Here is a 25,895-nt window from a genome sequence, read left to right on the forward strand (position 1 = left end):
TGGATAGAAGCCAAAAAGTCCCGCCTGGCCCATCAGGTAGAAAAAGAGAAGGACAAAAGAACTAAACTGCTTTTGTGAAGGTGTTTGTACCAGGGGCAAACCACTGTACCTGGCTCGGATTTTTCTGTTTGTTATTTTGCCTTTTATTAAACCTTTTTGTTTCTAACACTGCAGCAGAAGCCATCCTGCTCATTATTTGCCTCCAAAGGTAATAGCTAAGCTATCCTTGGGTGTATTAGGTTCCCTTTTGAAGGCTCATAAAACCCTGGCCCGACAAAATAGAACCTAAGACCTGTGCCAGGGACACAGCCCAGCCCAAGGGTTCCTCCTGGAAAAGGACATGGGGCAGATGGGGACAAGGAGGGGAGGTGGCCTGGCACCTCAGTGACACACCTTGCAGCACCCCCATCCCACAGCCCCTGAACCCTCTGCACACCCAGGCTGTCCCACCTGCAAGCCCCAGCATTCTGCTGCCAGGACACCCTGCCCCAGAAGCCCTCAGAGCCCACCCTGTGACCCACAGGCCCCCTCCCAGCACACAAAGAGTTCCCTTGCTTTGATGCACTGAGCCCAGCTCAGCAGTGACCCCGAGCCCCCAGCAGTGACAGCTCCACATTCCAACTCACACACAAAGGCTCTGGAAGTTCCCACCGAGGTGAAGGATTCCCCAGCTGTGAATTCCCTGTTTAGAAAAGGAAAAGGAAGCTCTAGGCCTCTCCTCAGCATCCTTGTGGATGCTCCATGTCTCCAGCACACAGCAGATGGATTCAGCAGGACAGAATATCCACTGTGCTTGTTTTAGGTGTGATCCCTGAGGGCATTCAGGGCTGTGCTGGGCAGCCAACACCCCCTGCAACCCCTGAGCCTGCCCTGAGCTTTCCTCATACCCTGGCAGAGGTCAGGGCTGAACCAGATCCCAAAAAGACATTCTTTGGGGGGTGAAGGGGGGTGGGAGATTTCTGGTGGCCACAGCAGCCAGGCACCCCCCAAGCAGAGCTGGTGGAGCTCAGAGCATCAGATCATGCAGTGTCTCACAGGGATGGTGCTTCCACGTGCTGCCCTGGGAACAAAATCAACTCTCAGGGATGCTTTAATCTGCACAGTCTGGAAGCAAATCCAAAGGGGGCAAAGAGGAGGAATGAGTACTGACAGATTCCTGACAAAGACCCCAAAACACCCGAGCAAATGGGCTGCAGCTCCACCAGAACTGGGAAGGGGAAGGGGAAGGGGAAGGGGAAGGGGAAGGGGAAGGGGAAGGGGAAGGGGAAGGGAAGTCCTGGGTGTCCTGCTTGGCTGAGACAGGACGTGAAAATCCAAGTACTTCTCATGTAACTTTAATTACTCTCCCCTGACTGCCAGAAGCCCAGATCTGCTCTGAACATCCTGTATCTTTGTATTGTGAGGCAATCGCTGAACTCAGGCAGAGAGGAGGACAAGAACTCCATTTGCAGAAGTGCCAAACTGAGGGATTTTTAGCACTAAAGAGGAGGCAGGGCTCACAGCAGCTCTCCTCCCTGCTTAGGCAGGTGTGTGGCCTGGAGTGGCCCACAGGAATTCACCTGAGAGAGAACACACTGTATAAACCTCTCATGGTTACACAAAGGTGGATGCAGCACCTTTTCCCCCTATGTTTAACACAAGGGATGAGCCAAAGCTCCCTAAAAACCCACCTTGCCTCTCAGGGCTAAACCAATCCTCTCAAAGAAAAATGTACAATATTTTTAAATGCTGATGACAGAAGCCAGAGTACCCTTTTTTCACCTTTGGGAAATGGGCTGGATCTGCTGAATCTCCTGCAGCCAAACCAAAGGGGCTGTGCCAAAGACACAGCTGTCCCCAGAGAGCTCCCTTTGGATCCCTCACTCCCTGAACCCAGGGGCTGCAGTGGGATCAGTGGAAGGCACTGAGCCCTGCCAGGGCAGCGTTTCTCTGGGGTCAGAGCACATCCCTCCCCGTGCTGGGTGCTGAGAGAGCACTCCCAGCCCGACAGGGTGAGCACAGCTCCCGCTGCAGGGCTGGGAGGCACAGCTGCACCATTCCCAAAGGCAGGAACAGCTCCCAGCACTGCCCTTCTGTGCCTTCATCACCACAAAACCCGGCCCAGGGGGAGGCTGACAGCTCTGGCTCCAGCCCTGCTCCTAGGAGCTGACTCCCTGACTTCTGAAGGAGCTGGCACTCCACAAAGCACTCAGAACCTCAAAGCAGGTTTCTATTCTGCTGCAATTACACCTAATTAAGTAACCTGTAAAACACCCCCGAGGGGAGGATCTCATTACAGGGAGCAGCCCCGGCCAATTGTGAGTAAGCAGTGCAAGAACTGCATTATTTATTTCACAAGTGGCAGTGCTGACCCAGGGCTGCTGCCAGGATTCTGCTTTCCCAGCCTTTCCCAAAGCTCCAGGAGGAGCTCAGCAGGCAGATCGAGCCTGCCCAGGTCTCTGTTTAAAGGTCCATCACAAGCAACCCTGGTGAAGATGTTTTCTGCACCATCCCTCCCTAATCTGGCCCAGAGATCAGCTCATCCCTCCCATCCCTTCATCTCCAGGCTCCAGACACCTTCCTGAGGAGGAGACAAAGGAAGCCTCAGCCTGGTTTGTTCTCATCTTTTCCTGCCACAGAAGAAATAATCAAAGCTCCTATTTAAGGCAGAAGGGAAATAAACCTCCTGTATTTAGCAGGGGAATGATTATGGTGAGGAGAAACCTGCAAGTGTTAAAGCAGAGGAATGGGAGAGAGATCACCCACAAACAAGACAGAGAAGGAACAAAGTGAGCGAGTCCCAAGGGGAAGACAGATCCTCTTCCCAGGAAGACCAGATCCTTGCCATTTAATACACCCACGTGCCTAACAAATCTTCATTTTCCCAGGAATCCAGGAGAAAAGCTTCTCAGCCTGCCACAGCTTTTGCTGTCCATCACCTCCTTGGGGCAGCTTCCAAAAGTCCTGCCCCAAACCCCAAAGCCTCTCCCAGGCTCCTTCTGGAGTGGAGAGATGCAAATACAGAATGGACAGGGCAGAATCCCTCCCCACCAAACTCCTGTTTTCCCTTTTGGAAGGGGGAGGAAGAGATCTCCAGGCCAGCTGGGAGCCAGAACCAGCCCCAAGCTGATGCTGAGGACCAGATCCCCTCCACACACTGGGAGCCTGCAGAGACCTTCCTCCAAACACTCCAAATTTTCCAGGAAGCAGGAAAAAAAAAGGCAGAATATGTTTCAAAGAGCTGGCAGCCACAGAAGCCTGAGGACCCACATCCTTCCTGCCCACAGCCATGAAAAACCAGGACAAACAGACCCAGCCAGGCCCAGAGCAGAGCCTGGAGCTGAACTGGAGATCTCCACCACCTGCAGCACTCACATCCAGAATTTTGGGGTATTTTCCCTGCTGGCAGAAACTCCTCTGGTCTGTACAGGACCTTTCTGGACTAACCCCACCAGCTCCATGGATATCTGGAGGCAGGAACAGCTCCATGCTCAGCAGGGCTTCAGGAGCCTCAGACTGAGGTATTTAAGTGTGTTCTCAAATGCCAAGTGTGACATTTCCAAATTATCCCTCAATTGCTGCCACTGAAGCATAAAAACATATTTAAACAAACAACTTCAAGGATGGTTTGGAACTATTAACAGGAATATAAGTTACGCTGAGATGGTTTTAATCCAAATTTAATTGTTTGTCTCAAGTGTTCCAGATTTCCTGTCTCTCCCTAAGTGCTCAAAGGCTTCAGCAGCCACGATGCTCTACTCTAAACATTTATTTGTTTAATGAACTTGAAGAGGGCTCTTCCTCCACCCTGCAAGCCTTTGTTTCTAGCTTTTGTTCCTCTGATGACAAGGGAAACCTGTTCTCACCCTTCCAAACACGGCTCAGGAGCAGGAGGCAGGGTTACATCAAGAAAGAAAAGAAGGTTTAGAGCCTGGTTGCTGCTGAGATAAAACACACACCGGGGTGGAGCTGCCCTGGGGCAGAGCCCACAGCCCACAGAGCCACCAGGGCTGTCCTGAACAACAGGGACACGGAGCCTCCCCAGGGGCTGGAGCTGATCTGAACAAAAAAACCCAAAAAACCCCAAAAAACAAACAAAAAACCCAACACAGTCAAACACACCAGGAGGTCACATACCGAGGATGAGGCGTTTTAAGATGCTGAATGTTTTGTCTGGCGTGGCAAAGCTCCCTGCAGCAAACCCGGGTGTTCCTGTGATGGAGCTGTTTGGTACCAGAGGCTGCCCAGGCTTAGAAATCCAGCATTTACAGGTGTGTGAATCCAGGATTTCTGGGGTTTGCTTCCCTGTGCTCCCCTCCAGGTTGGAAAGCAGCACAAAACAGCCATGGCACACCCCAGCCTGAATCCTCCCACTGGCCTGGCATGGGACTGGCACAGGAGGCCTCCCAAAGCACAATGTACAGGCTGTAGCTCACACATGGATTACAGTCAGAGAATCACTGAATTATCTGGGTGGAAGGGACCTCAAAGCCCATCCAGTGCCACCCCTCCCATGGGCAGGGACACCTCCCACTGTCCCAGGCTGCTCCCAGCCCTGCCCAGCCTGGCCTTGGGCACTGCCAGGGATCCAGGGGCAGCCACAGCTGCTCTGGGCACCCTGTGCCAGGGCCTGCCCACCCTCACAGGGAACAATTCCTGCCCAATATCCCACCCAGCCCTGCCCTCTGGCAGTGGGAGCCATTCCCTGTGTCCTGTCCCTCCATGCCTTGTCCCCAGTCCCTCTGCAGCTCTCCTGGAGCCCTTTGGGCCCTGGCAGGGGCTCTGAGGTGTCCCTGGAGCCTTCTCCTCTGCAGGTGAGCACCCCCAGCTCTGCCAGCCTGGCTCCAGAGCAGAGGGGCTCCAGCCCTGGGCTCCCCTGGCCTCTCTCCAGCAGCTCCAGGTCCCTCCTGAGCTGGGGGCAGAGAGCTGCTCCTCTCAGCTCTAAGTGCTGGGGTTCTGGGGTACACATAGCTGGGCCAGCAGCTGAGCAGGGGAGAGGGAACCTGCCTGGCCCAGCCCTGCTGTGCCTGCCACCCTGGCAAAACTGAAATTATTGTACCACAAACACACCTGAACCAGAGACCAGCAAAACATAAAGGCTCATTTCTTTTTTAGAGCTGCTTCAGGTTATTCCCCTCCCTTTGGCACCCCTGCAGGCAGCTCCAGAAAGGGCTGTTTGTGTGAAGGACACACAGCAGACATGCCAGAGAGGGGGAAAGAGCCCAGAAGGGATCAAAGGCTCAGAGGTAGATGCCTGGAGCAAGGCAGAAGAGGCTGAGATTCCAGGCATAGTTTGGGAAGCCCAGGAGCTCAGGGACTGTAAGCACTGGGCATGAAAGGCATCACCAACCAAGCAAACAGCCCACGGCACCTCCCCAGGCAGGAGAGAGGCCTGGCAGTGCTCCAAGGCTCTGCAGGTGTGTGCCAGGCTGGCAGCCAAGCCTGCCCTGCACAGGTACCCCCTGTGTGCCACCACGGGATGGATGCTCACACAGCCTCAGAGCACAAGAGAATTCCCTGCTGCACACCAAGAACCCTCCTGCTCCACACCAAGGTCCCCAGAGTGCTCCTCTTGCACACCCAGAACGCTCCTGTTCAAACCAAAGCTCCCAAAATTCCCCGTGGACCCTTCGGGGAAGATTCCTCAAACCTTCCTCTGCTCTGTGCATCCTCCCTGCCAGGACAGTAGTCCCAGGGTTCCAAGCAGCCAGAGAGGATTAGCTGGTTGCTGCATCCATTTAGCAAGCACAGGGAAAAAATTCCACAAGGATAGCCAAATTTTGTTTTTCCCCCCAGCTGTAAACTCCTCACACACACACCCAGTGAGCAGGGTGAAGAACAGCCACTCCCCTGGAAAAAACAGGGAATGTGGCCAGGCAAAAGGGAGGGAACAGCTGCCTCTCCACCCCTGCCCAGCCACAGGCAGCCTCAAAGCCCCCAGCTTCTGCAGCCAGGCTGGGACTGGAGGTCATTCCCATGCAGAAACCCCTTCTGCAAGCAGAGCCCCTGGTTTCTGTGTTTGCTTGGGATTTTATTCTGTGTTTTTCTGGGACTGTGGGATGGCAGAGCAGCCCTGTGCCCACAGCAGCCTCACCCTTTGCTTCCTGCCTCATCTTCCTCCCCTTCCTCTCTCTAAAAGCTGCTGGTTTGGGCTCCTTGGACTTGTGCACGTTCTGCTGGAGCTCAGCTTCCCCCTGGATCCTGCAAAGGGATTTTCCAGAGCCAGATGACGCAGCTCCCACAGCAGCTCCTCTCCCTCTGCCTTTCCTCCTCCTCCTCCTCAGGGGACAGGAGGAAGCAGGAACAGGCTGAAAAGCCCTGCCAGCAGCAGCAGTGACTCAAACACAACGTAACAGCACTGGCATTTCACCACGGGACACTGCACACAGGGAACAGGAGCTCTTTCTTCTGGAAATCTACAATGTGTTATTAAAAATAAATAAATTTGGGCTGCTCACCACGCTGCCAAACAGGGAAACAGCCTGGAAACAAAGCTGTAACCCCCCTTGGGACACTGACAGGACACAGGACATCCCCAGAGCTGTCACCAGCCCATGCCACCCAGAGCTGGGACACACCAGGACACACAAAGAACCCAGGAATTCATGTCATTTCATCCAGAACACAAATTCCCAGCAAAAACCACTGTCCCTCAGTGCTTCAGCTTCAAGAGGATCACAGAATGTGGGAACAGGGAGCAAAGGCACTTTAATCACTGGCATTCCTGGGAAAGGGGACTTGCTGTGGCACCAGAAGGAGCTGGATGGGGAGAAGTCTCCCAGCAGCCTCCACAATTCCCTGCTTTAGGAACAGTTTTCTCCCTAGAGAGGGAAAAACCCTGACCAAAATCAGGAATGAAGTGCCTGGACCCAGCCCACAGGCACGAGGAGCCCTGGTGCCAGCAGTGCTGGAGCCATCCCTGCCCCACTGAGGCTCTCTCCTGGGTTGGAGGATGTGGCTGGGGTGTGGATTCTGTTCCCAGCTGTCACAGCTGGGCAGTTCTCCTCTGTCCATGGGGCAGTTTTTTCTTTATCTCTCCCACAGCCCATCCTCCCTCCAGGAGATCTCTGCTGTCCATGGCCACTGAGTGTCCCTGCATGGCTGATCAAATTCCAGCATCCCATGGGGAGATGCCCTGCCCAGGACAGGAGCCAAGCATTCCTACCTGGATACAATCTGAGCCTGGAACAGCACAGCAGCCTTTGCCCCCTGCATTCCCAGAGGAGCAGCTTTCTCCTGCCCTGCATTCCCAGAGGAGCAGCTTTCTCCTGCCCTGCATTCCCAGAGGAGCAGCTTTCTTCTGCCCTGCATTCCCAGAGGAGCAGCTTTCTCCTGCCCTGCATTCCCAGAGGGAGAGCAGGCCCAGCTCCAGCAGCCCTGGAGCTGCAGAGGAAAACTCCCCCCTTGTGCAGGATCCCTGCTCCAGCAGAAGCACAGCTGGCACTGCAGGAGGGCTGAGCCCCCATGGGATGGGACTGTGCCACCCCCCTGACCCACAGGGGCTCAGCTCTGCTCTCACTCTGGCAGTGGGTTTGTTGTGGTTTTTTTTGTCGTTTGTTGTTTTTTGGGTTTTTTTTTTTTTTGTTTTGTTTTGTTTTGGTGGGGTTTTTTTTGTTTTGTTTTGGGTTTTTTTGTTTTGTTTTGTGCTATTACATTTGTGGTTTTAATTTCCCTAGTAAAGAACTGTTATTCCTATTCCTATGTCTTTGACTGAGAGCCCCTTAATTTCAAAATTATAATAATTCAGGGGGAGGGGGTTTACATTTTCCATGTCAGGGGAGGCTCCTGCCTTCCTTAGCAGACACCTGGATTTTCAAACCAGGACAGGCTCTCACATCCTCAGTTCCCCGGAGGAAAAGCCCAGCCCAGCCCCAAAAGCTGTGCCAGGGAAGGATCCACCACCACTCACAGGGATTTGGGCTCTTCCAGCTGCTCTCCCCACGGAGCCAGCACCAAGCACTGCAGCTCAGCACTAGTGGCACTTTGGCAGGAATTGTCCCCATGGCTCTCCGTGATCATGTCCCCTCCTCCTCCCTCACCACAACCCACAGGACCATTAATAACTTCCTCTGCCCCCACCAGCTCCAGCAAAAGCTCTGCAGAGAAGGGGAAGCCTCATCAGAACCCAAAATTTGGGGAGAAGAGACCACTTGTGCTCTGAGCCGTGCAGGAAGGCCAGGCTGGCACTGCCACTGCTCCATGGCATCTTCAGGGCTGTTCCTCAGCCTTGGAAGTTTTGGGATCTCAAAACAAGGTTCCTGCCAGGTAGCACTGGTGTGAACTGTGACTCCCCTGTGAGCACAGAGCTCTCTTTCAGCCTGGAGCTCTCTGCTGCTGCCAGCACAGCAAAGGCCTCCAACACAAGGACACGGAGCTGGAGTCATTCCAGAGCCCATGGAGGTGATCCAGGGCTGGAGCCCCTCTGCTCTGGAGCCAGGCTGGCAGAGCTGGGGGTGCTCACCTGCAGAGGAGAAGGCTCCAGGGACACCTCAGAGCCCCTGCCAGGGCCTAAAGGGGCTCCAGGAGAGCTGCAGAGGGACTGGGGACAAGGCATGGAGGGACAGGACACAGGGAATGGCTCCCACTGCCAGAGGGCAGGGCTGGATGGGATATTGGGCAGGAATTGTTCCCTGGGAGGGTGGGCAGGCCCTGGCACAGGGTGCCCAGAGCAGCTGTGGCTGCCCCTGGATCCCTGGCAGTGCCCAAGGCCAGGCTGGGCAGGGCTTGGAGCAGCCTGGGACAGTGGGAGGTGTCCCTGCCATGGCAGGGGTGGCACTGGATGGGCTTTAAGATCCCTTCCCACCCAAATGTTGGAAGATCCAAAGCACAGACACACAAAGATAGGAAAATGCAGTGATTCTGAGAGCAGATGAGGAAAGCCCTGATTTCTCCACTGTGGCTGCAGCCCTGTCTCTGCTGGGAGGCCTCAGGCCTGAACCCAAAGCAGCAGCCCCAGCACCACCCCCCGTGTGGGAAGGGGACTGAAAGATGCAAAGATTTGAAAGTGGAAAATGAAAGTGAGAGGAGCTTTAGGGCTCTGCCTGACGTGGGACAACGAGGGGAGCACCACGTCCAGCAGGCTGGGCTGGCTCAGCACCAGCAGCACTGCACGTGTCCCAAAAACCCTGTCAGGAGAGCACTCAGAGCACACCCAGAGCGTGGCCTGCACGCTGAGGGGAGCTGGGGATGCTTCTGGCACCTGGGAGAGCCACTGCAGACACAAAATGCACAAATCCCCGAGGGCAGAGTCACTCTGTGTGCACGTGGGGACACGGCCTGGGGTCAGCCCCTGTGAGCACCCCCAGGATCTGCCCCGGGCCCTCCTGACAAACACACCTGGGGTGTCCAGGGAAGGGAACAGAGCTGGGAAGGGGCTGGAGCACCAGGAGGGGCTGAGGGAGCTGGAAAGGGGCTCAGCCTGGAGAAAAGGAGGCTCAGGGGGGACCTTGTGGCTCTGCACAGCTCCTGACAGGAGGGGATAGCTGGGGAGGTCGGGCTCTGCTCCAGGGAACAGGGACAGCCCCAAGCTGTGCCAGGGGAGGTTTAGGTTGGATATTGGGGAAATTCCTTCATGGAAAGGGTGGTCAGGCACTGGCACAGCTGCCCAGGGCAGTGGTGGACTCCCCATCCTTGGAAGATCTCACAAAAGACGTGGATGTGGCACTGGGGACACGTTTCAGTGGTGGCCCTGGCAAGGATGGAGCAGTTGGACTCAGTGATCCCAGAGCTCCCCAGTGCCTCCCTGACTCCCAGCCCTGCAGAACCAGTCTGGCAGCTTTGTACCTCCATTCTGCACGGGTGCCTGAATTTACACAGCCACAGAGAGAGAAGGGCTCCCACTGCTCCCCCAGGGACCAGCCTGGGGTGCCAGGCCAGGAACCCACACAGGAATTATGGAAAGATGGAGCCAGGCATGAGGAACAGGGAGAAGCAAGGCATGCTTCACTGCCAGCAGGTTCCTAGAGCTGGAACAATGTTGGTTCATTGTTGTTCAGGTTCCATTCCTAGGAAAAATATTGGTGCCAGTGCAGAGGGGATGCTGAGGGTGGCCCAGCAGAAACTCTCCCTGCCCAAGCAGCTGAGGCTGAAGGGAAGTAATTTGTTTTGCAAAATTCCAAAGCCAGGAATTAAAAAAAAAAAAAAAAAAAAGGCCCCTGGGTTCCAAGCAGATCATTCCTCTGATGATGAGCAGCAAACGAAAGTCAAACAGGAATAAAGTGGAGAGGAATTCTGTGGGCAATTGTAATGATTATCAATTATTGTCTGGGCTGAGTTACATAATGCTATCAGCAGCCTGGGAATGCTTTGGGAGAGGCCTCTGTGGGCAAGAGCAGCTTGAAATGAGCCCTGTGTTGTGGTGCACTATCATATTCCAGTTAATTATGGTGACCCCAATCCAATTTTAATCAATCACAGCCTCAGGAAATACTCTTCTCCTGAGAGGAAGCTTCTTGTGAATCCACCTCTCTTCTCTCAGTATTTACAGGGGGTTTATAAACAGAGAGGGAGAAGGAATTTTATACAGGCAGTGACAGGAGAAGGGGGAAAGGTTTGACCTGAGAGATTTACATTGGATATTACAGAGAGATTCTCCCCTGTGAGGGTGGGCAGGCCCTGGCACAGGGTGCCCAGAGCAGCTGTGGCTGCCCCTGGATCCCTGGCAGTGCCCAAGGCCAGGCTGGGCAGGGCTTGGAGCAGCCTGGGACAGTGGGAGGTGTCCCTGCCATGGCAGGGGTGGCACTGGATGGGCTTTAGTCTTTCCAGCCCAACCCTGAAAACCCTCAGATGGTCCCTTTGCTGCTGCTGGGGCTCCTGTGCCAGCCTGGGGCAGTGCCCACCCCAGAGCAGCTGGTGCTGCACCCACACCCCAGATCTGCTCCCTCAGCCCGTGCCAGCTCTGCAAAGCTGGGACTGATGCTTCTCCTCCTCCTGGACAATCGGGGTTTCTTTTCAGGAATGAACTCCAGTTCCTGAGGAACACATCTAACCCTGATCAAAGCAAATCACAGCGTGGCTGGGGTTGGAAGGGACTCTAAATCCATCCAGTGCCACCCCTGCCATGGCAGGGACACCTCCCACTGTCCCAGGCTGCTCCAAGCCCTGCCCAGCCTGGCCTTGGGCACTGCCAGGGATCCAGGGGCAGCCACAGCTGCTCTGGGCACCCTGTGCCAGGGCCTGCCCACCCTCACAGGGAACAATTCCTTCCCAATATCCCATCCAGCCCTGCCCTCTGGCAGTGGGAAGCCATCCCCTGTCCCTCCATCCCTTGTCCCCAGTCCCTCTCCCAAAAATCCAGCCCCACTCCACCTTCACTGCACTCTCAACCTGCAGGAGCCAGGCAGAATAAAAGGTTGATTTAATAAACTGGGAGCTGGGATAAAATTACCACCAGCACCCTCCTGCCAGCCCTTGCAGACAAACCCAGGCTTTGAGCATTCACAGCCCTGCAGGCTCCATCCCTCCAGGATAAGCCATCCCTCCATCTGATCCCAGCCACAAACACATCACCAGAGCTCTGCCCAGCTCTGATCTGCTCCCAGCCCTCCCCACCACTCCCAGGAGGCCTCCCAGGAGCTTAAAGCCAAACCCAGGCAGGAGCAGCTAAAAAAACCCAGGAGCACAGGAATCATCTCTTCCTTGGAGGCTTTGGGGATATTTATAAGTGAATCAAGCGAGCTGAAAATGGAATTTGCAAAGCAGCCACTACCTCGCCCAAAATTACCCAAAATATGTTGGCTTGGAAGCATTTTCCTCTCTGAGGGAGAAAGAAAAACTCCTGTCTTGGAGCTCCTGGAGCACACAGACCTGTTATTTATTGATGGTGGTAAAAGCCCTTTGAAGAGGGAGGAGAGGAGGGAGGAGGAGAGGAAAGGGCTCCCACCCAATCTCCCAAAACCCACAAATTTCCTGCCATGATTTTCTTTGGGGGCAAAAAACTGGGCCCTTGGTCAAAGCAAGCAAAATATTCCAGATTTGTTGCTGTTCCAAAGCACACAGGGGCATCCACAGGCACCTCCTGCACACCAAGAGCATCCCCACTGCCAGCCCAGCCCCTCTCCACTGCAGAACCAAACTCCAGGAGCTGCACCTGGTGGTCCTTCCAGGCCAGGATATTCCATGTAGTTAAACAGCAATTAAAGCCTCTGGAAGGTACAGCAGCACAGTTGGAGGCAATTTAAGCCTCACTGGCCTGTGAAACCATGAGAGGTAATTTTAGAAATCTCTTCATAAAAGCAGCATTTCCTCTGCTCAAACTGGGTAAGAACCATGAGAAAATGGAAAAAGAAACAAAAAAAAGAAACAAAAAAGGGGTTTCCTCATGACAGAGATCATTAGATTTCACAGGGAGAAAACCAAGGGGAGAGGGAGGACATCCCAAACCAGCTGCCAGGTCAGCATGGCCAGGGCAGATGGAAGGAGAAGCCCTGGGTCCAGGTCCCCAGCTCCCCAGGATCCACAGAGGGGAGCAGGAACAGCCAGCCTGGCATCACCACAGGGGGAACCTCTAAAAAGCTGCAGTTTGACACTGTCCAGACTTCAATACAGGAAATATCTGCCAGGTTTTCAGATTGTTTTATTCAAAAATAAAAACCAACTGCAGGATTCTTTGCAGCTGCTGTCTGGAGTGATCCCTGCCAACCCCCAAATGGGATTTGTTCTGCAGCTCTCAGGCTGGGCACCCCCTTCCAAGAGGCTGAGAAAAGTACAAAAACCTGATAAAACCCCTCAGGAACCATCCCCAGAGGGAAAGTTAAAAGCTGAACATAGAGAGCTCAGCTGAGGATGAGCTGATGTGGTGGCAGGACAGGTATTGAGGGATGGAAATGTTTAAGAAAGCAAAACAAATCCCACTGGAATGAAGCTCAAACTGATCATCAAGAGGAAAAAAAAAAAAGGCTGAAGATCCCTTGGAATAGGAGCCTTTGGAAGTGAGCAAGACAAACTCTGGGATTTCTCTTAATTGAGCCAAGGCAGTGAGATCATGTGGTGCAAGAGGCTTTTCCTTCTCCAATTGTCTGTTAGATCACAACAGAAAAGGAAAAACAACCCTAGGTGCCAGCAGGACGCTTGTCCTCAGCCTTACAAACAATCCATTCTCCTGTGAGCCTGCTGGAAATAAACCCAGGGAGAAAAGCCCTGGGCTCTGTCACCTCAGCCAGCCAGACACATGGAGGGCTACGGTGGGCAGGACACAGAAAAGTTAATTTTGGAATAAAAAAATTAAACCAAAGGTGGCTGCACAATGGCCTTAGGGTCTGTGCAACCCCCACAAGTGCAAGACACAACCCCTCCTGCTTTACAAGGTGACACAAAAGTGACATCAAGCGTGTCCCCACCTCCCTGCTCGCTGTTTAAGCCAATCTTACTCCATCCTTCTGCCCCAGCCAGCGGCTCCAGGGAGCAGCAGATCCCAGAGAAAAGCAGGGAAAAGGGGGAGGAAAGAGACAATAACAACATAGCACCACTGGCAGCTGCCTCCCAGGTGGTCTGGGAGCAGTCCAGGGGTTTTGGATGAAAAATCAAGTGGTTCTCAGGGAAAGTCAAGTTGTCCTCAAGACCCTTCTGTCCCACATCTTGTTTGTAAATCCATGGAGCATAACAGGGGTCCAGGAGAACCTTCCAAGTGGCAGAACAATCCATGCTGGACAAGCCCCCTCCCGGGACAGGCTGTGGGGGCCATCCCAAGGCTGTCCCTCCCTGCTCGAGGCCACCCTTGGCTCAGGTGTCACCCCCAGCACCCCCTCCCATCACGCCTTTGAAGATGAAGGCACTGGCAAGAGCTCAGTCCCTATCAGCTGTTATAACTGCAGGTCAACACAAACTGCCTTTTTCTCTGCCTGGATCCCTGCCCCATGCCAGCAGCACAGCCACAGAGCCCTCCCAGCCAGCCCTCCAAGCTGCTTAAGCAAAACCCCATCCCAACCCCATTTTCTATCCCCATGGAGAGAAAAACACCCAATTCATCCGGCCAGAAACCCACAATCCCATGGTGTTTATGGAATAAACGCCAGCTGGTGCCTTCCCTTTGACATTTAGCTAATAATTGTTGCAGCCAAACGAGCTGACAGTGCTCACTCAGCAGCCCATGAATGCCTCTGGTGTTTGACTGAGCGCTAAAGACAACACTTGCTGCTCCCCAGCTCCTCAGCCATGTGGATACACACACACAGGCTCTCCAGCCTTGGCAATCAGCTGCTTGGGCTTCAATTTAGCCATTTGTTCCACCACCATGAAGCCACCCCTGTGGGCAGGAGGAAGGAGGGCAGCAGAAAGGGAAGCAGGTACCTGCAGCAAGGGGCTGGAGTTTGTTCCTCATTAACTGCCCTCTGTGATTACCCAGCCATCACACCTCACCCCTCTCTCCCAGCATCCCAATCACGGCTGTGGCACAAGCTTTATTCACACCTCGAGGGTCCCTTTAGTCCCCTGAGCACAGTTTTACCCACTGGGGATGCTCCTGCCCTTTAACTCCCATCTGAGCCAGATCTCCATTGTCCAGAAGCCCCACTTTGGGCCCAAGTTCCAGCTGCTTCACAAAAAATAGGTCAAGGAACTGCCCCAGAGCTCCTCCCTTTATTACTCCACACATCAGGGAGCTCAGGTTGGAGATCAGGAAAGGTTCTTCCCCAGAGGGTGCTGGCACTGCCCAGGGAACGGCACAGCCCCGAGGCTGCCAGAGCTCCAGGGGTGTTTGGACAGGGATGCCCAGGGATGCCCAGGGTGGGATTGTTGGGTGTCTGTGCAGGGCCAGGAGCTGGACTCAGTGACACTTGTGGGACCCTTCCCCCTGATTGGGACCCTGAAGGTGTAAATAAAGGCTGTGCCACAACCAGAACTGGGGTGCTGTGAGGGAGGGGTCGGGCTGTGATGGTTCTCCTGTGCCTGGGTAATCACAGAGGGCACTGAATGAGGAACAAATAGGATCTGCTGGGAGCTTACAGACCCAATCCCCAACCCCTTCCCCTCCTCCCTCAGTGTGCCCTGGTCCTTTCTAAGCTGCAGACTCACACCAAGTCCTCCTGCACACACAGGCATCACCTTTCCTCCTCTGCCAGACCCCTGGAGTGCCCAGGACCTGCTGGCCCAGGCAGTGCCACACCAGCCACCCCAAGGTGCCCAGCACCCGCTGTCCCAGTGCCAGGAGCTGCCTGGAGCAGCCTCTGGCTGAAGAGAAATGGCTTTCCAAAGCATCATTCATGGCAGCACAGGCAGCATTGGCTGTGCTCAGCAGGAGGGAACAGGGAGCCCGCAGAGCCCCTTCCCAGACAGATCCATGAGGACAGACACCATCCAATGGCACAAACCTCCAGGGACACCCCCTGAGCTTCGAGTGACCTTCGCAGCCCACAGCCACTCCCAGGCCGTGCTCTGAGGTGTTTTCCAGGCTCAGTGAGGCCCCTCCGGAGCTCTGGCTCATCCCCACACCAGCGTCGGGCACTGCCAGGCTGAGCTGCACCCCCAGAGCCACCTGCCACACACAGGCCACCTCCTGTCCCCATTCCCCGCGTCCTTGGGCTGCTCCACGCCGAGGGACACAAGGCACAGTCCCCGGGGAGGTGGCAGCGTGTGCAGTCTGCTCCTGCCTCCTCTGCTGGGGACAGCAGTGGGACACAGGGAGCCCGGCCCGCGGCAGGACAGGGCAGAAGAGAGGATTTAGGAATAAAAACCTCTCTGCTGGCACAGGCAGAGGAGGTACCCGAGCTCACACCTCGAGACCCCCTGCACACACAGTGCCCCCTCAGCAACACAAAGAAGTTCCCTGTCCCCACTTTGCAGGGCTGTTTTTCTAAAATAAATGCCTTTGTTTTATCTTGGAGAGGTGTTTCCAGCAGGAGGACAGGGACAAAAAGCCCTCCTCCACCGAAAGCCTCCTTCACACATGATTTGCTTTGTCATGGCACTTAAATACCCGCGCAGCAGCCACGGATGGAGAGCGAGAGCAGAGCCGGGCAGGCACAGGGAAACTTCACAGCAATACCTGCATTCCTTAAAACAATAAATCTTCTTTTCCTGGTAGCGATGCCAGCCCGGGCCAGCGCATGAAGCACCAACAGATCCATCTCCATCCCCCGGTGAGCGCTGCCGGAGCTTGCTCCATTTTGGGTCAGCCCAGGCAGCTTCAAATTACATCGCCCGTGATCTGCTGCAGGGGAACACCGGCTCGCCAGGGCACAAAGCAGCAGAAAAGGGGAAAAATACACAACCAGGCTGTCAAAGCCGGGACGGGCGAGGTAGCAGGGAACGGCCTGGGCTGGAAAGGCCCCGCAGGATCACCTCGCTCCAGTCCCTGCCACCGGCAGGGATGCTCCCTTAGTGACCCACGGTCAGCACGGGGGCACGGAGCAGCCCCAGGGCCCGGGCTGCCCCCGGCCAGCCGAGCCCCGGGGCGGCAGCGATGGAGAACAAAGAGCGCGGCTCCCGGCGGCGCTGCTCCCCGAGCCCGGCGGCTCCGGCTCCCCCCGGGAGCCGCTCGGGCCGGGTGCCCTTCACCGGGGGCGGCAGCGCTGTCCTTGGCGACACTGCCGCTCTCCAAGGCACAGAAACCACCATCACCATCACCCTGGGGCCGCGGGCCCACCGGGCACCGAGCGGTGCCGCCTGCCCGGTGTCCCGGGCCCGGCCCACGGCGGGCAGGTGCGGTGCCCGGTGCCCGGTGCTCACCTGCTCGGCGCCGTAGGCCGTGGCGAACTGCACGAACTCCTCCACGCGCACGAAGCCATCGCCGTCGCGGTCCAGGGCGTCGAAGACCGGGCGGAGGCGCGGCTCCTCGTCGGGCGGGGGCTCGGGGGGGCTCTCCGGGCCCGGGCTGCCCCCGGCCCGCCCCGGGCACCAGGGCGGCGGCGCCGCGCCCGGAGCGCCGGGCTCAAGCGCCCACAGGTCCAGATCCAGCTCCGGCTCCGGGCCCAGCTCTGCCTCCGGTTCCACCTCCGGCTCCAGGTCCAGCTCTGGCTCCGGTTCCCGCTGCAAGTCCAGGTCCGGCTCCGGTTCCAGGTCCAGCTCGGGTTCTAGGTCCAGCTCTGGCTCCGGTTCTGGTCCCAGCTCCAGTTCCAGGTCCAGCTCCGGCTGTGGTTCCAGCTCCGGTTCCAGGTCCAGCTCCCGTTCCAGGTCCAGCTCCGGCTGTGGTTCCAGCTCCGGTTCCAGGTCCAGCTCCGGCTCCGGTTCCAGCTCCGGCTCGGGCCCCGGTCCCGGCCCCCGGGGCAGCGGGGGCTCGGTCCCAGGCGGACGCGGCTCCATCTTCACCGCCGGCGCTCCGCGCCCGCCGCCGCCCGCCCCGGGCCATGCCCCGCGGCCATGCCCCGCTCACATCGGGGCGGTGCCGGTGCCGGTGCGGTCCCCGCGGCACTCGCGGCTTTGTGCGAGGAACGCCGGCCCCGCCCGCCGACACCGGGGACGGCCCCGCCGGTCCCGCCCTGCCCGGGGAGCGGCGGCTCCGAAGGCCGGGGCGGCGGGTCCTGCCCGGGACCGGGGGTGAGGGGAGGCGGCGCCGAGGAAGGGCAGCCCCGCGCCCGCCCGGACAGCGGCAGAGCCGGCCCGGCCGCGCCGCAGTAGCCGGGGCGGTGACGTCACTCGCCTGCCGGCCCGATTCGCCCCGCCCCTCCGCGGCGCGAGCCCGTGCCGAGGCCACGCCCCCAGCCCGGCTCGCGCGCGGCGGGGGCGGGGCCGGCGGAGGGGGCGGGGCCAGGCGGAGCTCGAGCACGTGGGGCACCGTGAATGGGGACCCCAAACCCCCAAACCCCCAAATCCCCCCGCTGAGGAACCGGGACCCCAGCCCCTGTGGGGACTGCCCGCTGCTCCGGGTGCGAGCCCCGAATCCCTCCGGGGGGATGAGCCGTGCTCCGGGACCCCCAGCCCCGGTGGGACAGCGCTGTGCCCGGGATGCCTGAGCTGCTCCAGGGGGGAACTGAGCACCGGGACACCCTTGGGGCCATGCCAATGGGTTAATTAATGCCCGTGCTTGGGGCTCACAGCCTGCAGGCTCGGTGCAGCTTGAGCACCGGGATGACCCCACTAACACAGCCCTGAGCTGGCCCAGAGGGTGGAATTACAGCCCCTGGGTATAATTAGCAGCAAACTTGATGAGCAAGAGCATCCCTGGCCCCAGTGACCCTGCCCAGGCCACGGATGTGTGTGACATCTCAGGAGCAGCCTGGCTGGGCCACAATGTGCCCCCAGCACACTCACCCCGAGAGCCAGAGCTCAGCAGCACCCCCAGGGACGATGTCACCCCTGCCCAGCCAGCCCAGTGCTGCAAGGATGGAAACCCCCATTCCAAATCCCCTGCCTCAGCACACCCTAAAGGCAAGCAGGGGCTCCTGGGTCAGTCCCACGGGGGAAGCACAGCTGCACCTGCCTCAGCCATCCCCTCAAAATCCCACAGGCAATGCAATTCCCGGTTTTCAGACAGCTCGAGCAGCCAGGGTTCCTGTTAGGTTCCTGCTGGCAGGGAGCGAGGAGCCTGCAGGGCTGGAGGGGACAGCCTGGTGCTGGGAGGCAGCTCCGTGCCCCTGGGTGGGCTCCTGCAGCTCCAAGGCTGGGCCCGGAGCTCTGCCCTCCCCTGGTGCTGGGGACACGTGGCCAAACTCAGCTCCCTCCTCCTGGGGTGGCCAAGGAGCCAGGACAGCCCTGGCAGTGCCCAAGGCACCTGCTCATGGTGGAACAGTGAAATCCACAGAGCCCCCCAGAACAGGGCTGCAGGTCAGAGACCAGGCTGCAGCTGGGCAGGAGAGCCAGCACAACCACACAACCCTCTCCAGGAGAAAACACAGCCTGTGACCCAGCAGGAGGAATATTGCAGCCAGAGCCAAATCCCAAGGGCCCAGGCAAAGGATCCAGCCAGATCCCAGCCCAAGCACAGCATCCCCATCCCCCTGAAGGGCTGAGCCTCTCACCAAAGCCCTCAGCAGCTCCCCACCACCTCTGCTGCTGGAACCAGCTTCCCAGAGCCCTGGGGCTGAGGAGCTGGCAGGTCCCCAAGCACCACAGAGCCAAGGACTGGAGCCACACGAGGCCCTGGCAGTGGGAGCAGTGGCTCTTCCTGTCCCTTAGTGCCCAGTTTGGAGCAGTCAGCTGGGCAGGGCACTGGTGCTCATGCAGCAGACAGAGGCATCACTGCTTCAGGGGGCAAATTCTTTATTTGTGGCCTGGAGGAAGGAGTAAAATCTGGCAAGCCTACAATCAAGTAGGAAACACGATTAAGTGGGAGAACAAGCTTCATGGAATCCAGGGTGAGCCTAAAAACTACAGCAGCAGCAGGAGAGTGCACAGGAGCAGTGTGTGTCCCCCGGGGCACCAGCACCAGGGACAGGGCTGGCTCCAGCAGCACCACCCGTGCAGCCCAGCAGGAGGAAAGGGCTGCATTCCAGTTCCAGCCCTTCACTAGCCTCAGCCTGAGTGTCTGGGACAGCGTGACACTGGTGTGACAGATGGCTGTGGACAGAGCACTGACACCTGCAGTGCAGAGCAGCACCTGGGGGATCTGCCCTCACACCACCTCTGCTCCCAGGAGGGGCATCCCAGCTGCACCCCTGGCAGCCTCCCAGGACCACTGTGCCAGCCAGGACCCCTCAGGGGACACAGCCACCTGCCCAGGCAGGGTTTCCCCTCCAGGAGCTGCCAAGGCAGAACTGGGCCCCCCATGCTGGGTGACCCCAACCCCAGGCAGGCTGAGCTGCTCCCCCTCCCAAAAGGAGCTGCTGCTGCTGGGGCTCCTGTGCAGTTCTCAGGCTAAGACAGGGGAAAGGGGAGTGAGAGGATGGGTACCCATGGGTGGCACTGCTTGGGGCTTGGGAAGGGCCACAGGAGCAGCTTGGAGGGAGGCACAAAGGGCCAGTGACCATCTCATCCCAAGCTGTCTCTGCACCCCCAGGCACACCAGCTCAGAAGGCAGCAATGGCACAATGGGGGTGGGCTTGGTCCCCACCCAGCACCCCAGAGCTGTGTCCCCCAGGCACACACGGCACTGGCAGTGTCACCACTACCACCAGGGGCCAAGGAGAGGCTGTGGCTGTCAGCTCTGCCTCTGGGAGATGTCCCCACTCGGTGTCCCGGGTCACGTCTGTCCGTCGGTCAGTCCCAGGCTGTCCATCAGTGGGGCTGGTTTGCTCCTGCAGCCCAGACATCTGCAAGAGAGGGTGGAGGTGGGGACAGAGCCCTGCTGGGGCCTGCCCAGCCAGGTGGGACACAGGCAGGGAGGAGAGGAAAGCAGGAGACCCCTGCCCCTGCCAGGCTGCAGGAATCCATGAAAGAAAGAGGCTCTTAGGATGCTCTGTACTCAATCCTGCTGCTGGGGCACAGAAAATGGGCATCAGCTGCTTTGGGGGAATCTCAGAGGTGTCTGGACAAGCGTCCAAAAGACACCATGTCACAAGCCAGGCTCAAAGGGAAAATCCAGCAGGTTCTGCTCATCCCAAGGACTGTCCAGGAGGATGCTGTACCCACTGCTCCAGCAGCCATGCCCCAGGAGAATCATGGTTAAGAATTATTGTTTAAGCTGGAAAAGCCCTCTAGGACCATCAAATCCAACTGTTCCCCCAGCACTACTAAGGCCACCACTAAAACATGTCCCCAAATGCCACATCCACATGGTTTTTAAATACCCCCAGGGATGTGGACACCATCACTGTCCTGGGCAGCTGTCCAGTGCCTGATCAACCTTTCCACAGAGAAATTTTCTCTAATACCCAACCTAAACCTCCCCTGGCAAAGCTTGAAGCTGTTACCCCTTGTCTTATCCCTGTTCCCTGGGAGCAGAACCTGACACCCTGGCTGTCCCCTCCTGTCAGGAGCTGTGCAGAGCCACAAGGTCCCGCCTGAGCCTCCTTTTCTCCAGGCTGAGTCCCTTTCCAGCTCCCTCAGCCGCTCCTCACAGCACCTGTGCCCCGTGCCCAGGGAAAAGCAGCGTTTCCCTGAGGAGCCCTGCTCCAATCCCACGAGGGGGAAATGCAGTCACCTAGAGTTTAGCAGAGGAGGAGGCAATACCCAGCAAGGCAGAGAAGCTGTTGGGGGAGGTGAGCCAGCTGCCCCCATCCACGACCAGGGTGGTGCCGGTGACGTAGGACGAGAGGGGGCTGGCCAGGTACAGCGCGCTGTGCGCGATCTCCGTCTTGTTCCCCGCGCGCTGCAGCGGGATCACGGAGAACTGGTTGGATTGCTCAGCAAACTTCCCACCTAAAAGGAGCAGGAAAGAGTCAGTTTGGACCATGGGAGGACTGTCCACCAGCAGGGCTGGCCAGGCACTGCAGCACTGCCCATGGGGCTGGCTGAGTGCTCCAGGGAACTGGGATGAGATCCTGGCACAGCCCTGGGATAAAAACCTGGCAAGATTTAAAGGAGGGGAGCTCAAACCTAGCAGGGATTTTGTACTGACACAGCGAGCTCAAGGACCTCAGAAAGCTCTAGAACCATGGAATGGTTGGGGGGGATCTCTCCTTCTACTCCCCTGCCATGGGCAGGGACACCTTTCACTATCCCAGGCTGCTCCAAGCCCTGCCCAGCCTGGCCTTGGGCACTGCCAGGGATCCAGGGGCAGCCACAGCTGCTCTGGGCACCCTGTGCCAGGGCCTGCCCACCCTCACAGGGAACAATTCCTTCCCAGAATCCCATCCAGCCCTGCCCTCTGGCAGTGGGAAGCCCTGTACAGCACTCCTGGAGCCCCTTTAGGCCCTGGAAGGGATTCTGAGGTCTCCATGGCTCCAGAGCAGAGGGGCTCCAGCCCCTGGAGCATCTCCATGGCCTCTGGACCCACTCTAAGAGCTCCAGGTCTTTCCCATCCTCTGGGGCTGCACCAGCACTCTGCTGATGGACTACAAGAGCCAACCCCTCAGGCAGGGCTGAGTTTTGGGACAGCACATTCCATCATGGCACCAGAGAGCCCAAACTGCTGCCAAACCAGTGCCCTGGGAGGTACCAGGGATGTGGGAAGGGCTGCTCCCACAGAGCTGTGCCAGCCAAGCCAAGCACAGCCGTGCCCAGCAGCAACCCCCACGAGCTGTGTGGCACTGGGGGTCCCTCCCAGTGCCCTCCCAGCAGGGCTGTGAGCCCAGGCTGCCTCACCCAGGCGTCGGAAGCCCTCGGTGCCCGAGATGGGGCCGGGGGCCAGGCTGTTCACACGGATGTTGTTGGGTCCCCACTCCACTGCGAGGTGTCGGGTCATGGCATCTGGGGAGGGATTGCAACAGCAGTGAGAAACAGGAGCAGAGCCCTGCCAGCAACTTCTTTGGATGGGGAAAAAAAAGCCACAGCTTTTTTTTCACAGAGCCTCATCCCAAACCCAGGCATGCAGTAACCACACCAATTCACACCCTTGCCCCTCCCCAAAGCATCTTCCATGACAGTATTGAGGAAGAATTGTCTTCTTTCCTGGCCCCACGAGGCTCAGAGCCCCAGCAGGGTGGGGGGAGGTACCTATGGCAGCCTTGGCAGCCCCAGCGTGCACCTGCAGGGCCTGCCCTCGGTAGCTCAGGGTCGCTGTGATGTTAATGATGATCCCGCCGTGGTCCTGGGGAGGAAAGGAGATGTGGAGTTAGGCAGGCAGCAGCACAAACGGTCACAGAGGGCTCTGAGGGACAGGAGAGCTGGGCTTGGAGGGACAGTCACCCACAGGCACTGCCAAGCCATCACTGGGGCAGCTCTACCCACTGAATCTCAGGGCTGGGGCAGCCAGCAGGGCCCTGCTGAGAGGTGGGACATGCAGGGTACAAGGAAAGGCCAAGGGAAAGTGGCAGAGCTGGAAAGGGAGCAGGAGATCAGCTTCTCCAGGTGACACAGCATGGAAAGGTGCTGCAACAGCGCAAAGCCCCAGGGCAAGGGACAGGAGGAGCCCCAGTTCAGGGCTGGGATCCCTGGAAGGGAACAGAGTGATCTGTGCAGGGAGGCTCTGGGTCCTTGCACTTCCCTGATTTCCCCAGGAGCACAGTGTGGTTTGACACTACCCCCTGCCTCCAAGAGCCTCTCCTCAGAGTCCCCTGGCTCTGTGCCACTTACCTGAAAATATTTCTCAAAGAGCACTTTGGAGGTGTTGAAGGTGCCCATGGTGTCGATGTCTATCACTGTCTTGAAGGCGTTGAAGGACAGGGCACTGGCTGGGCACAGGAAGTTCCCCGCAGCACCTGAACCACAGGGACAGGCAAGACAGGGCTGGGACAGACATCAGGGCCCTTCTGGGACAGGGAGGGTGAGGAACAATGTCTGCATGCTGGAGAGCACACGGAGACAGCCCTGCTAAGGGATAAGCTGGTGGCTCTGGGTGCCCGGCAGCACAGCCAGCACGAGGGATGATGCACACCTAGACAAACAGGGATGGCCATGCACCACACACAGATCTCTGCTTCCTCTGTGCTCCCAGGAAATCACCCTGCCCAGCAGCGAGCCCCAGCCCTGCCCTGTGCAGCCTCACCATTAATGAGGATGTCAATCCTCTTGAACTCCTGCAGCGCCTCGTCCACCGCTGCCGCGACGCTCTGCGGCTGCCGCACGTCCACGCACAGGGGCAGGCACTGCTGCCCTGTGGCTGCCACCAGCTTCTTCGAGGCCTGAAAGAACACAGAGACCCTTGAGAGAGCCTGGCTGCACCCTGCTAGCCCTGGGGTAGCCAGGGAAAGCTCCTGCTTGGTGCATTCCAGTCACAATGCATGGGCTGGCTAAGCCCAGGTGCCTGCACGGGCTGCTCTGGACACAGCACAGCCCACAGCCCAATCTCTGCAGGGCAAGCACAAAGGTTGGACCCCAGCAAAGCATTCTTGGCATGAGCCCAGGCATGATCGCCCTTTAGATCCAAAAAGTCAGTGGGCAAAAGGGCAAGGACAGAGCAGCCAGGCGTCAGGCTGTGAGACAGACCAGCGCTGCAGCTCAGGGTTTGTCACAAGCCACCCCCATGGCTCACTAAGAACAACATTTTCCCCAGCAAATTAAGCACAGGGGACACAGAGGCTCAGCAGCAACTCCACACAACACCCAGAGCTGCTCCAACTTCTTTTTTGGCTCTGTGAGAGGTCTTGGACCCCAGTAGCACACAGGTGCACGAGCAGCTGGAGTCCTGGACTGCAGATTCTGTGGCCTCAGAAGACTCTGGCCCCTGAGGACTAAAAACCTGCTGAGCCAGCTTCTTCTGGCACATGAGCACGAGGGGGTGGGAAATGACAGCCACCCCTTGCACCCTCCCCTCTGCTCAAAACACAGGATACCTGTGCGACCCACAAGCCACACTGCCCCTGGGTCTGCTCCCACTCCACACTGAGCTTTCAGTCCAACCTTGGGCTCTGTCCTGCTGACAGACCTCCCCCACAGCCCACTTCTGTCTCTCTCCCCCACAGAAAGCAATCAGGATCACGGAATAGCCCCCACAATGCAGGTTCCAGGTTAACACAGCTGTGCAGTGGGTGCAGCCCCAAACCGCCGGAGTGCCCGGGGCTGGCAGGCTGGGAGGCACTGGGAGGCACTGGGAAGCACTGGGAGGCCATTCCTCGTACTGCACTATTCCCAGGGCTCGGCCCCACCGGGAGAGAGCAGGATTTCGGGGCTCGCAGGCTGCTGGACTCACCTCGGTCAGGCGCTGCAGGTTCCTGCTGGCAATGACGGTGCGGCAGCCGTGCCTGCAGGGAAGGCGCCGCTGAGACGGGCCGGGCTCCGCAGCAGCACCGCGGGGTCACCGCAGGCCCGGCGGCACCCGCAGGAACCGCGGCGCTGCGGCCCGCAGGCCCGGAGAGGCAGGGCCCGGCCCCGGAGCCCCCGGGCCGCACCCCGGCTCCTGCAGGGCCGGGCAGCGCAGCGGGACAGGGACGGGACCGGGGACAGAGAAGAGAAGGGGGTGAAGAGGAGGGAGGAGCAGGGAAGCGAAGCGAAGGAAGGAGCAGCCCCGCCGCGGGGCCCGCACCTCATGAAGATCTCGGCGATGCGGAAGCCGATGCCGGAGCCGCCGCCGGTGATGAAAGCCACCTGGCCCCTGTGGGACAGAGGCACGGTCAGAGCCGGCCCCGGGAGGCGCCCCTTGGCCCCCCGAGCGGCGGGACTCACGCGAGCAGGTCGGGGCTGAGCAGGTGCCGGTACTGCCGCAGACACTCGTCCCCGACCTCGTCCGGCGGCACCCGCACGGCCATGGCGGCCTCGGCCATGGCGGCGCGGGCGCTGCGCACTGCGCCTGCGCGGGCAACGCCGCCGTCGCCTGGCAACGGGGAGCGACCCGCGACACAGCGACACCGAGCGGCCACGGCGGGAACTGCAGCGAGGGGCCACCAGTGAGATCCCAGTGAGAGATCCCAGTGAGAGATCCCAGTGAGAGATCCCAGTGAGAGATCCCAGTGAGAGATCCCAGTGAGAGATCCCAGTGAGATATCCCAGTGAGATATCCCAGTGAGAGATCCCAGAGAGATATCCCAGTGAGATATCCCAGTGAGATATCCCAGTGAGATATCCCAGTGAGAGATCCCAGTGAGAGATCCCAGTGAGAGATCCCAGTGAGAGATCCCAGAGATATCCCAGTGAGAGATCCCAGTGAGAGATCCCAGTGAGAGATCCCAGAAATATCCCAGTGAGAGATCCCAGTGAGATCCCAGTGAGATATCCCAGTGAGAGATCCCAGTGAGAGATCCCAGAGAGATATCCCAGTGAGATATCCCAGTGAGAGATCCCAGTGAGAGATCCCAGTGAGATATCCCAGTGATATCCCAGTGATATCCCAGTGAGATATCCCAGAGAGATCCCAGTGAGAGATCCCAGAGAGAGATCCCAGAGAGATCCCAGTGTTATCTCAGTGAGCTCCCAGTGCTGTCCCAGAGCTGTCCCGGAGCTCTCCCAGTGTTCCCAGTGCTATCCACACACAGCGGTGTCCCGGTGCTTTCCCCAGTGTCCCAGCGGCCCCAGTGCCACCCAGTGGTGTCTCGGCGTTTCACAGTGGCATCCAGCGCCTCTCAGCGGTGTCC

General features: G+C 58.2%; 2 protein-coding genes across 4 annotated transcripts in view; both read right to left on the bottom strand.

Moving 5' to 3' along the window:
• RAB11FIP3 (RAB11 family interacting protein 3) overlaps positions 1 to 17,559 on the bottom strand; it is an 80,469-nt gene extending 62,910 nt beyond the window's left edge. Inside the window, exon 1 of one of the 2 annotated variants that reach the window (XM_064390862.1) lies at positions 16,642 to 17,559. In XM_064390862.1, coding sequence (XP_064246932.1) covers positions 16,642 to 17,214 — 573 coding nt within the window. In that variant the 5' untranslated portion in view covers positions 17,215 to 17,559. The remainder of the gene's footprint in view (positions 1 to 16,641) is intronic. The other variant, XM_064390861.1, reaches the window with a different exon arrangement.
• A 1,534-nt stretch (positions 17,560 to 19,093) lies between these two features.
• On the bottom strand, positions 19,094 to 25,131 carry DECR2 (2,4-dienoyl-CoA reductase 2). 2 transcript variants are annotated; one of them, XM_064390230.1, is made up of 9 exons: positions 24,991 to 25,131; positions 24,851 to 24,919; positions 24,518 to 24,569; positions 23,375 to 23,510; positions 22,963 to 23,087; positions 22,384 to 22,477; positions 22,033 to 22,137; positions 20,959 to 21,147; positions 19,094 to 20,099 (listed from the first exon to the last, which is right to left on the bottom strand). In XM_064390230.1, the coding sequence occupies exons 1-9, from the start codon at positions 25,086 to 25,088 to the stop codon at positions 20,065 to 20,067; spliced, it is 903 nt and encodes a 300-aa protein (XP_064246300.1). In that variant the 5' UTR covers positions 25,089 to 25,131; the 3' UTR covers positions 19,094 to 20,064. The 2 variants fall into 2 exon arrangements, with proteins under 2 accessions (XP_064246300.1, XP_064246301.1); XM_064390231.1 differs by having other exon boundaries at positions 20,930 to 21,147.
• Between the last annotated feature and the right edge of the window lie 764 nt (positions 25,132 to 25,895).

This window comes from Passer domesticus, chromosome 15, assembly GCF_036417665.1.
Source record: "Passer domesticus isolate bPasDom1 chromosome 15, bPasDom1.hap1, whole genome shotgun sequence".
NCBI lineage: Eukaryota > Metazoa > Chordata > Aves > Passeriformes > Passeridae > Passer > Passer domesticus.

What these genes read in the sequence shown, in the direction of transcription:
- DECR2 (XM_064390230.1), bottom strand. Translation starts at nt 25,088, where the DNA reads ATGGCCGAGGCCGCCATGGCCGTGCGGGTGCCGCCGGACGAGGTCGGG. An exon ending in ACCTGCAGCGCCTGACCGAG is followed by an intron (nt 23,511 to 24,517) that starts GTGAGTCCAGCA and finishes GTGTTCTTTCAG; the next exon opens with GCCTCGAAGAAGCTGGTGGC. An exon ending in TCTTTGAGAAATATTTTCAG is followed by an intron (nt 22,478 to 22,962) that starts GTAAGTGGCACA and finishes TTTCCTCCCCAG; the next exon opens with GACCACGGCGGGATCATCAT.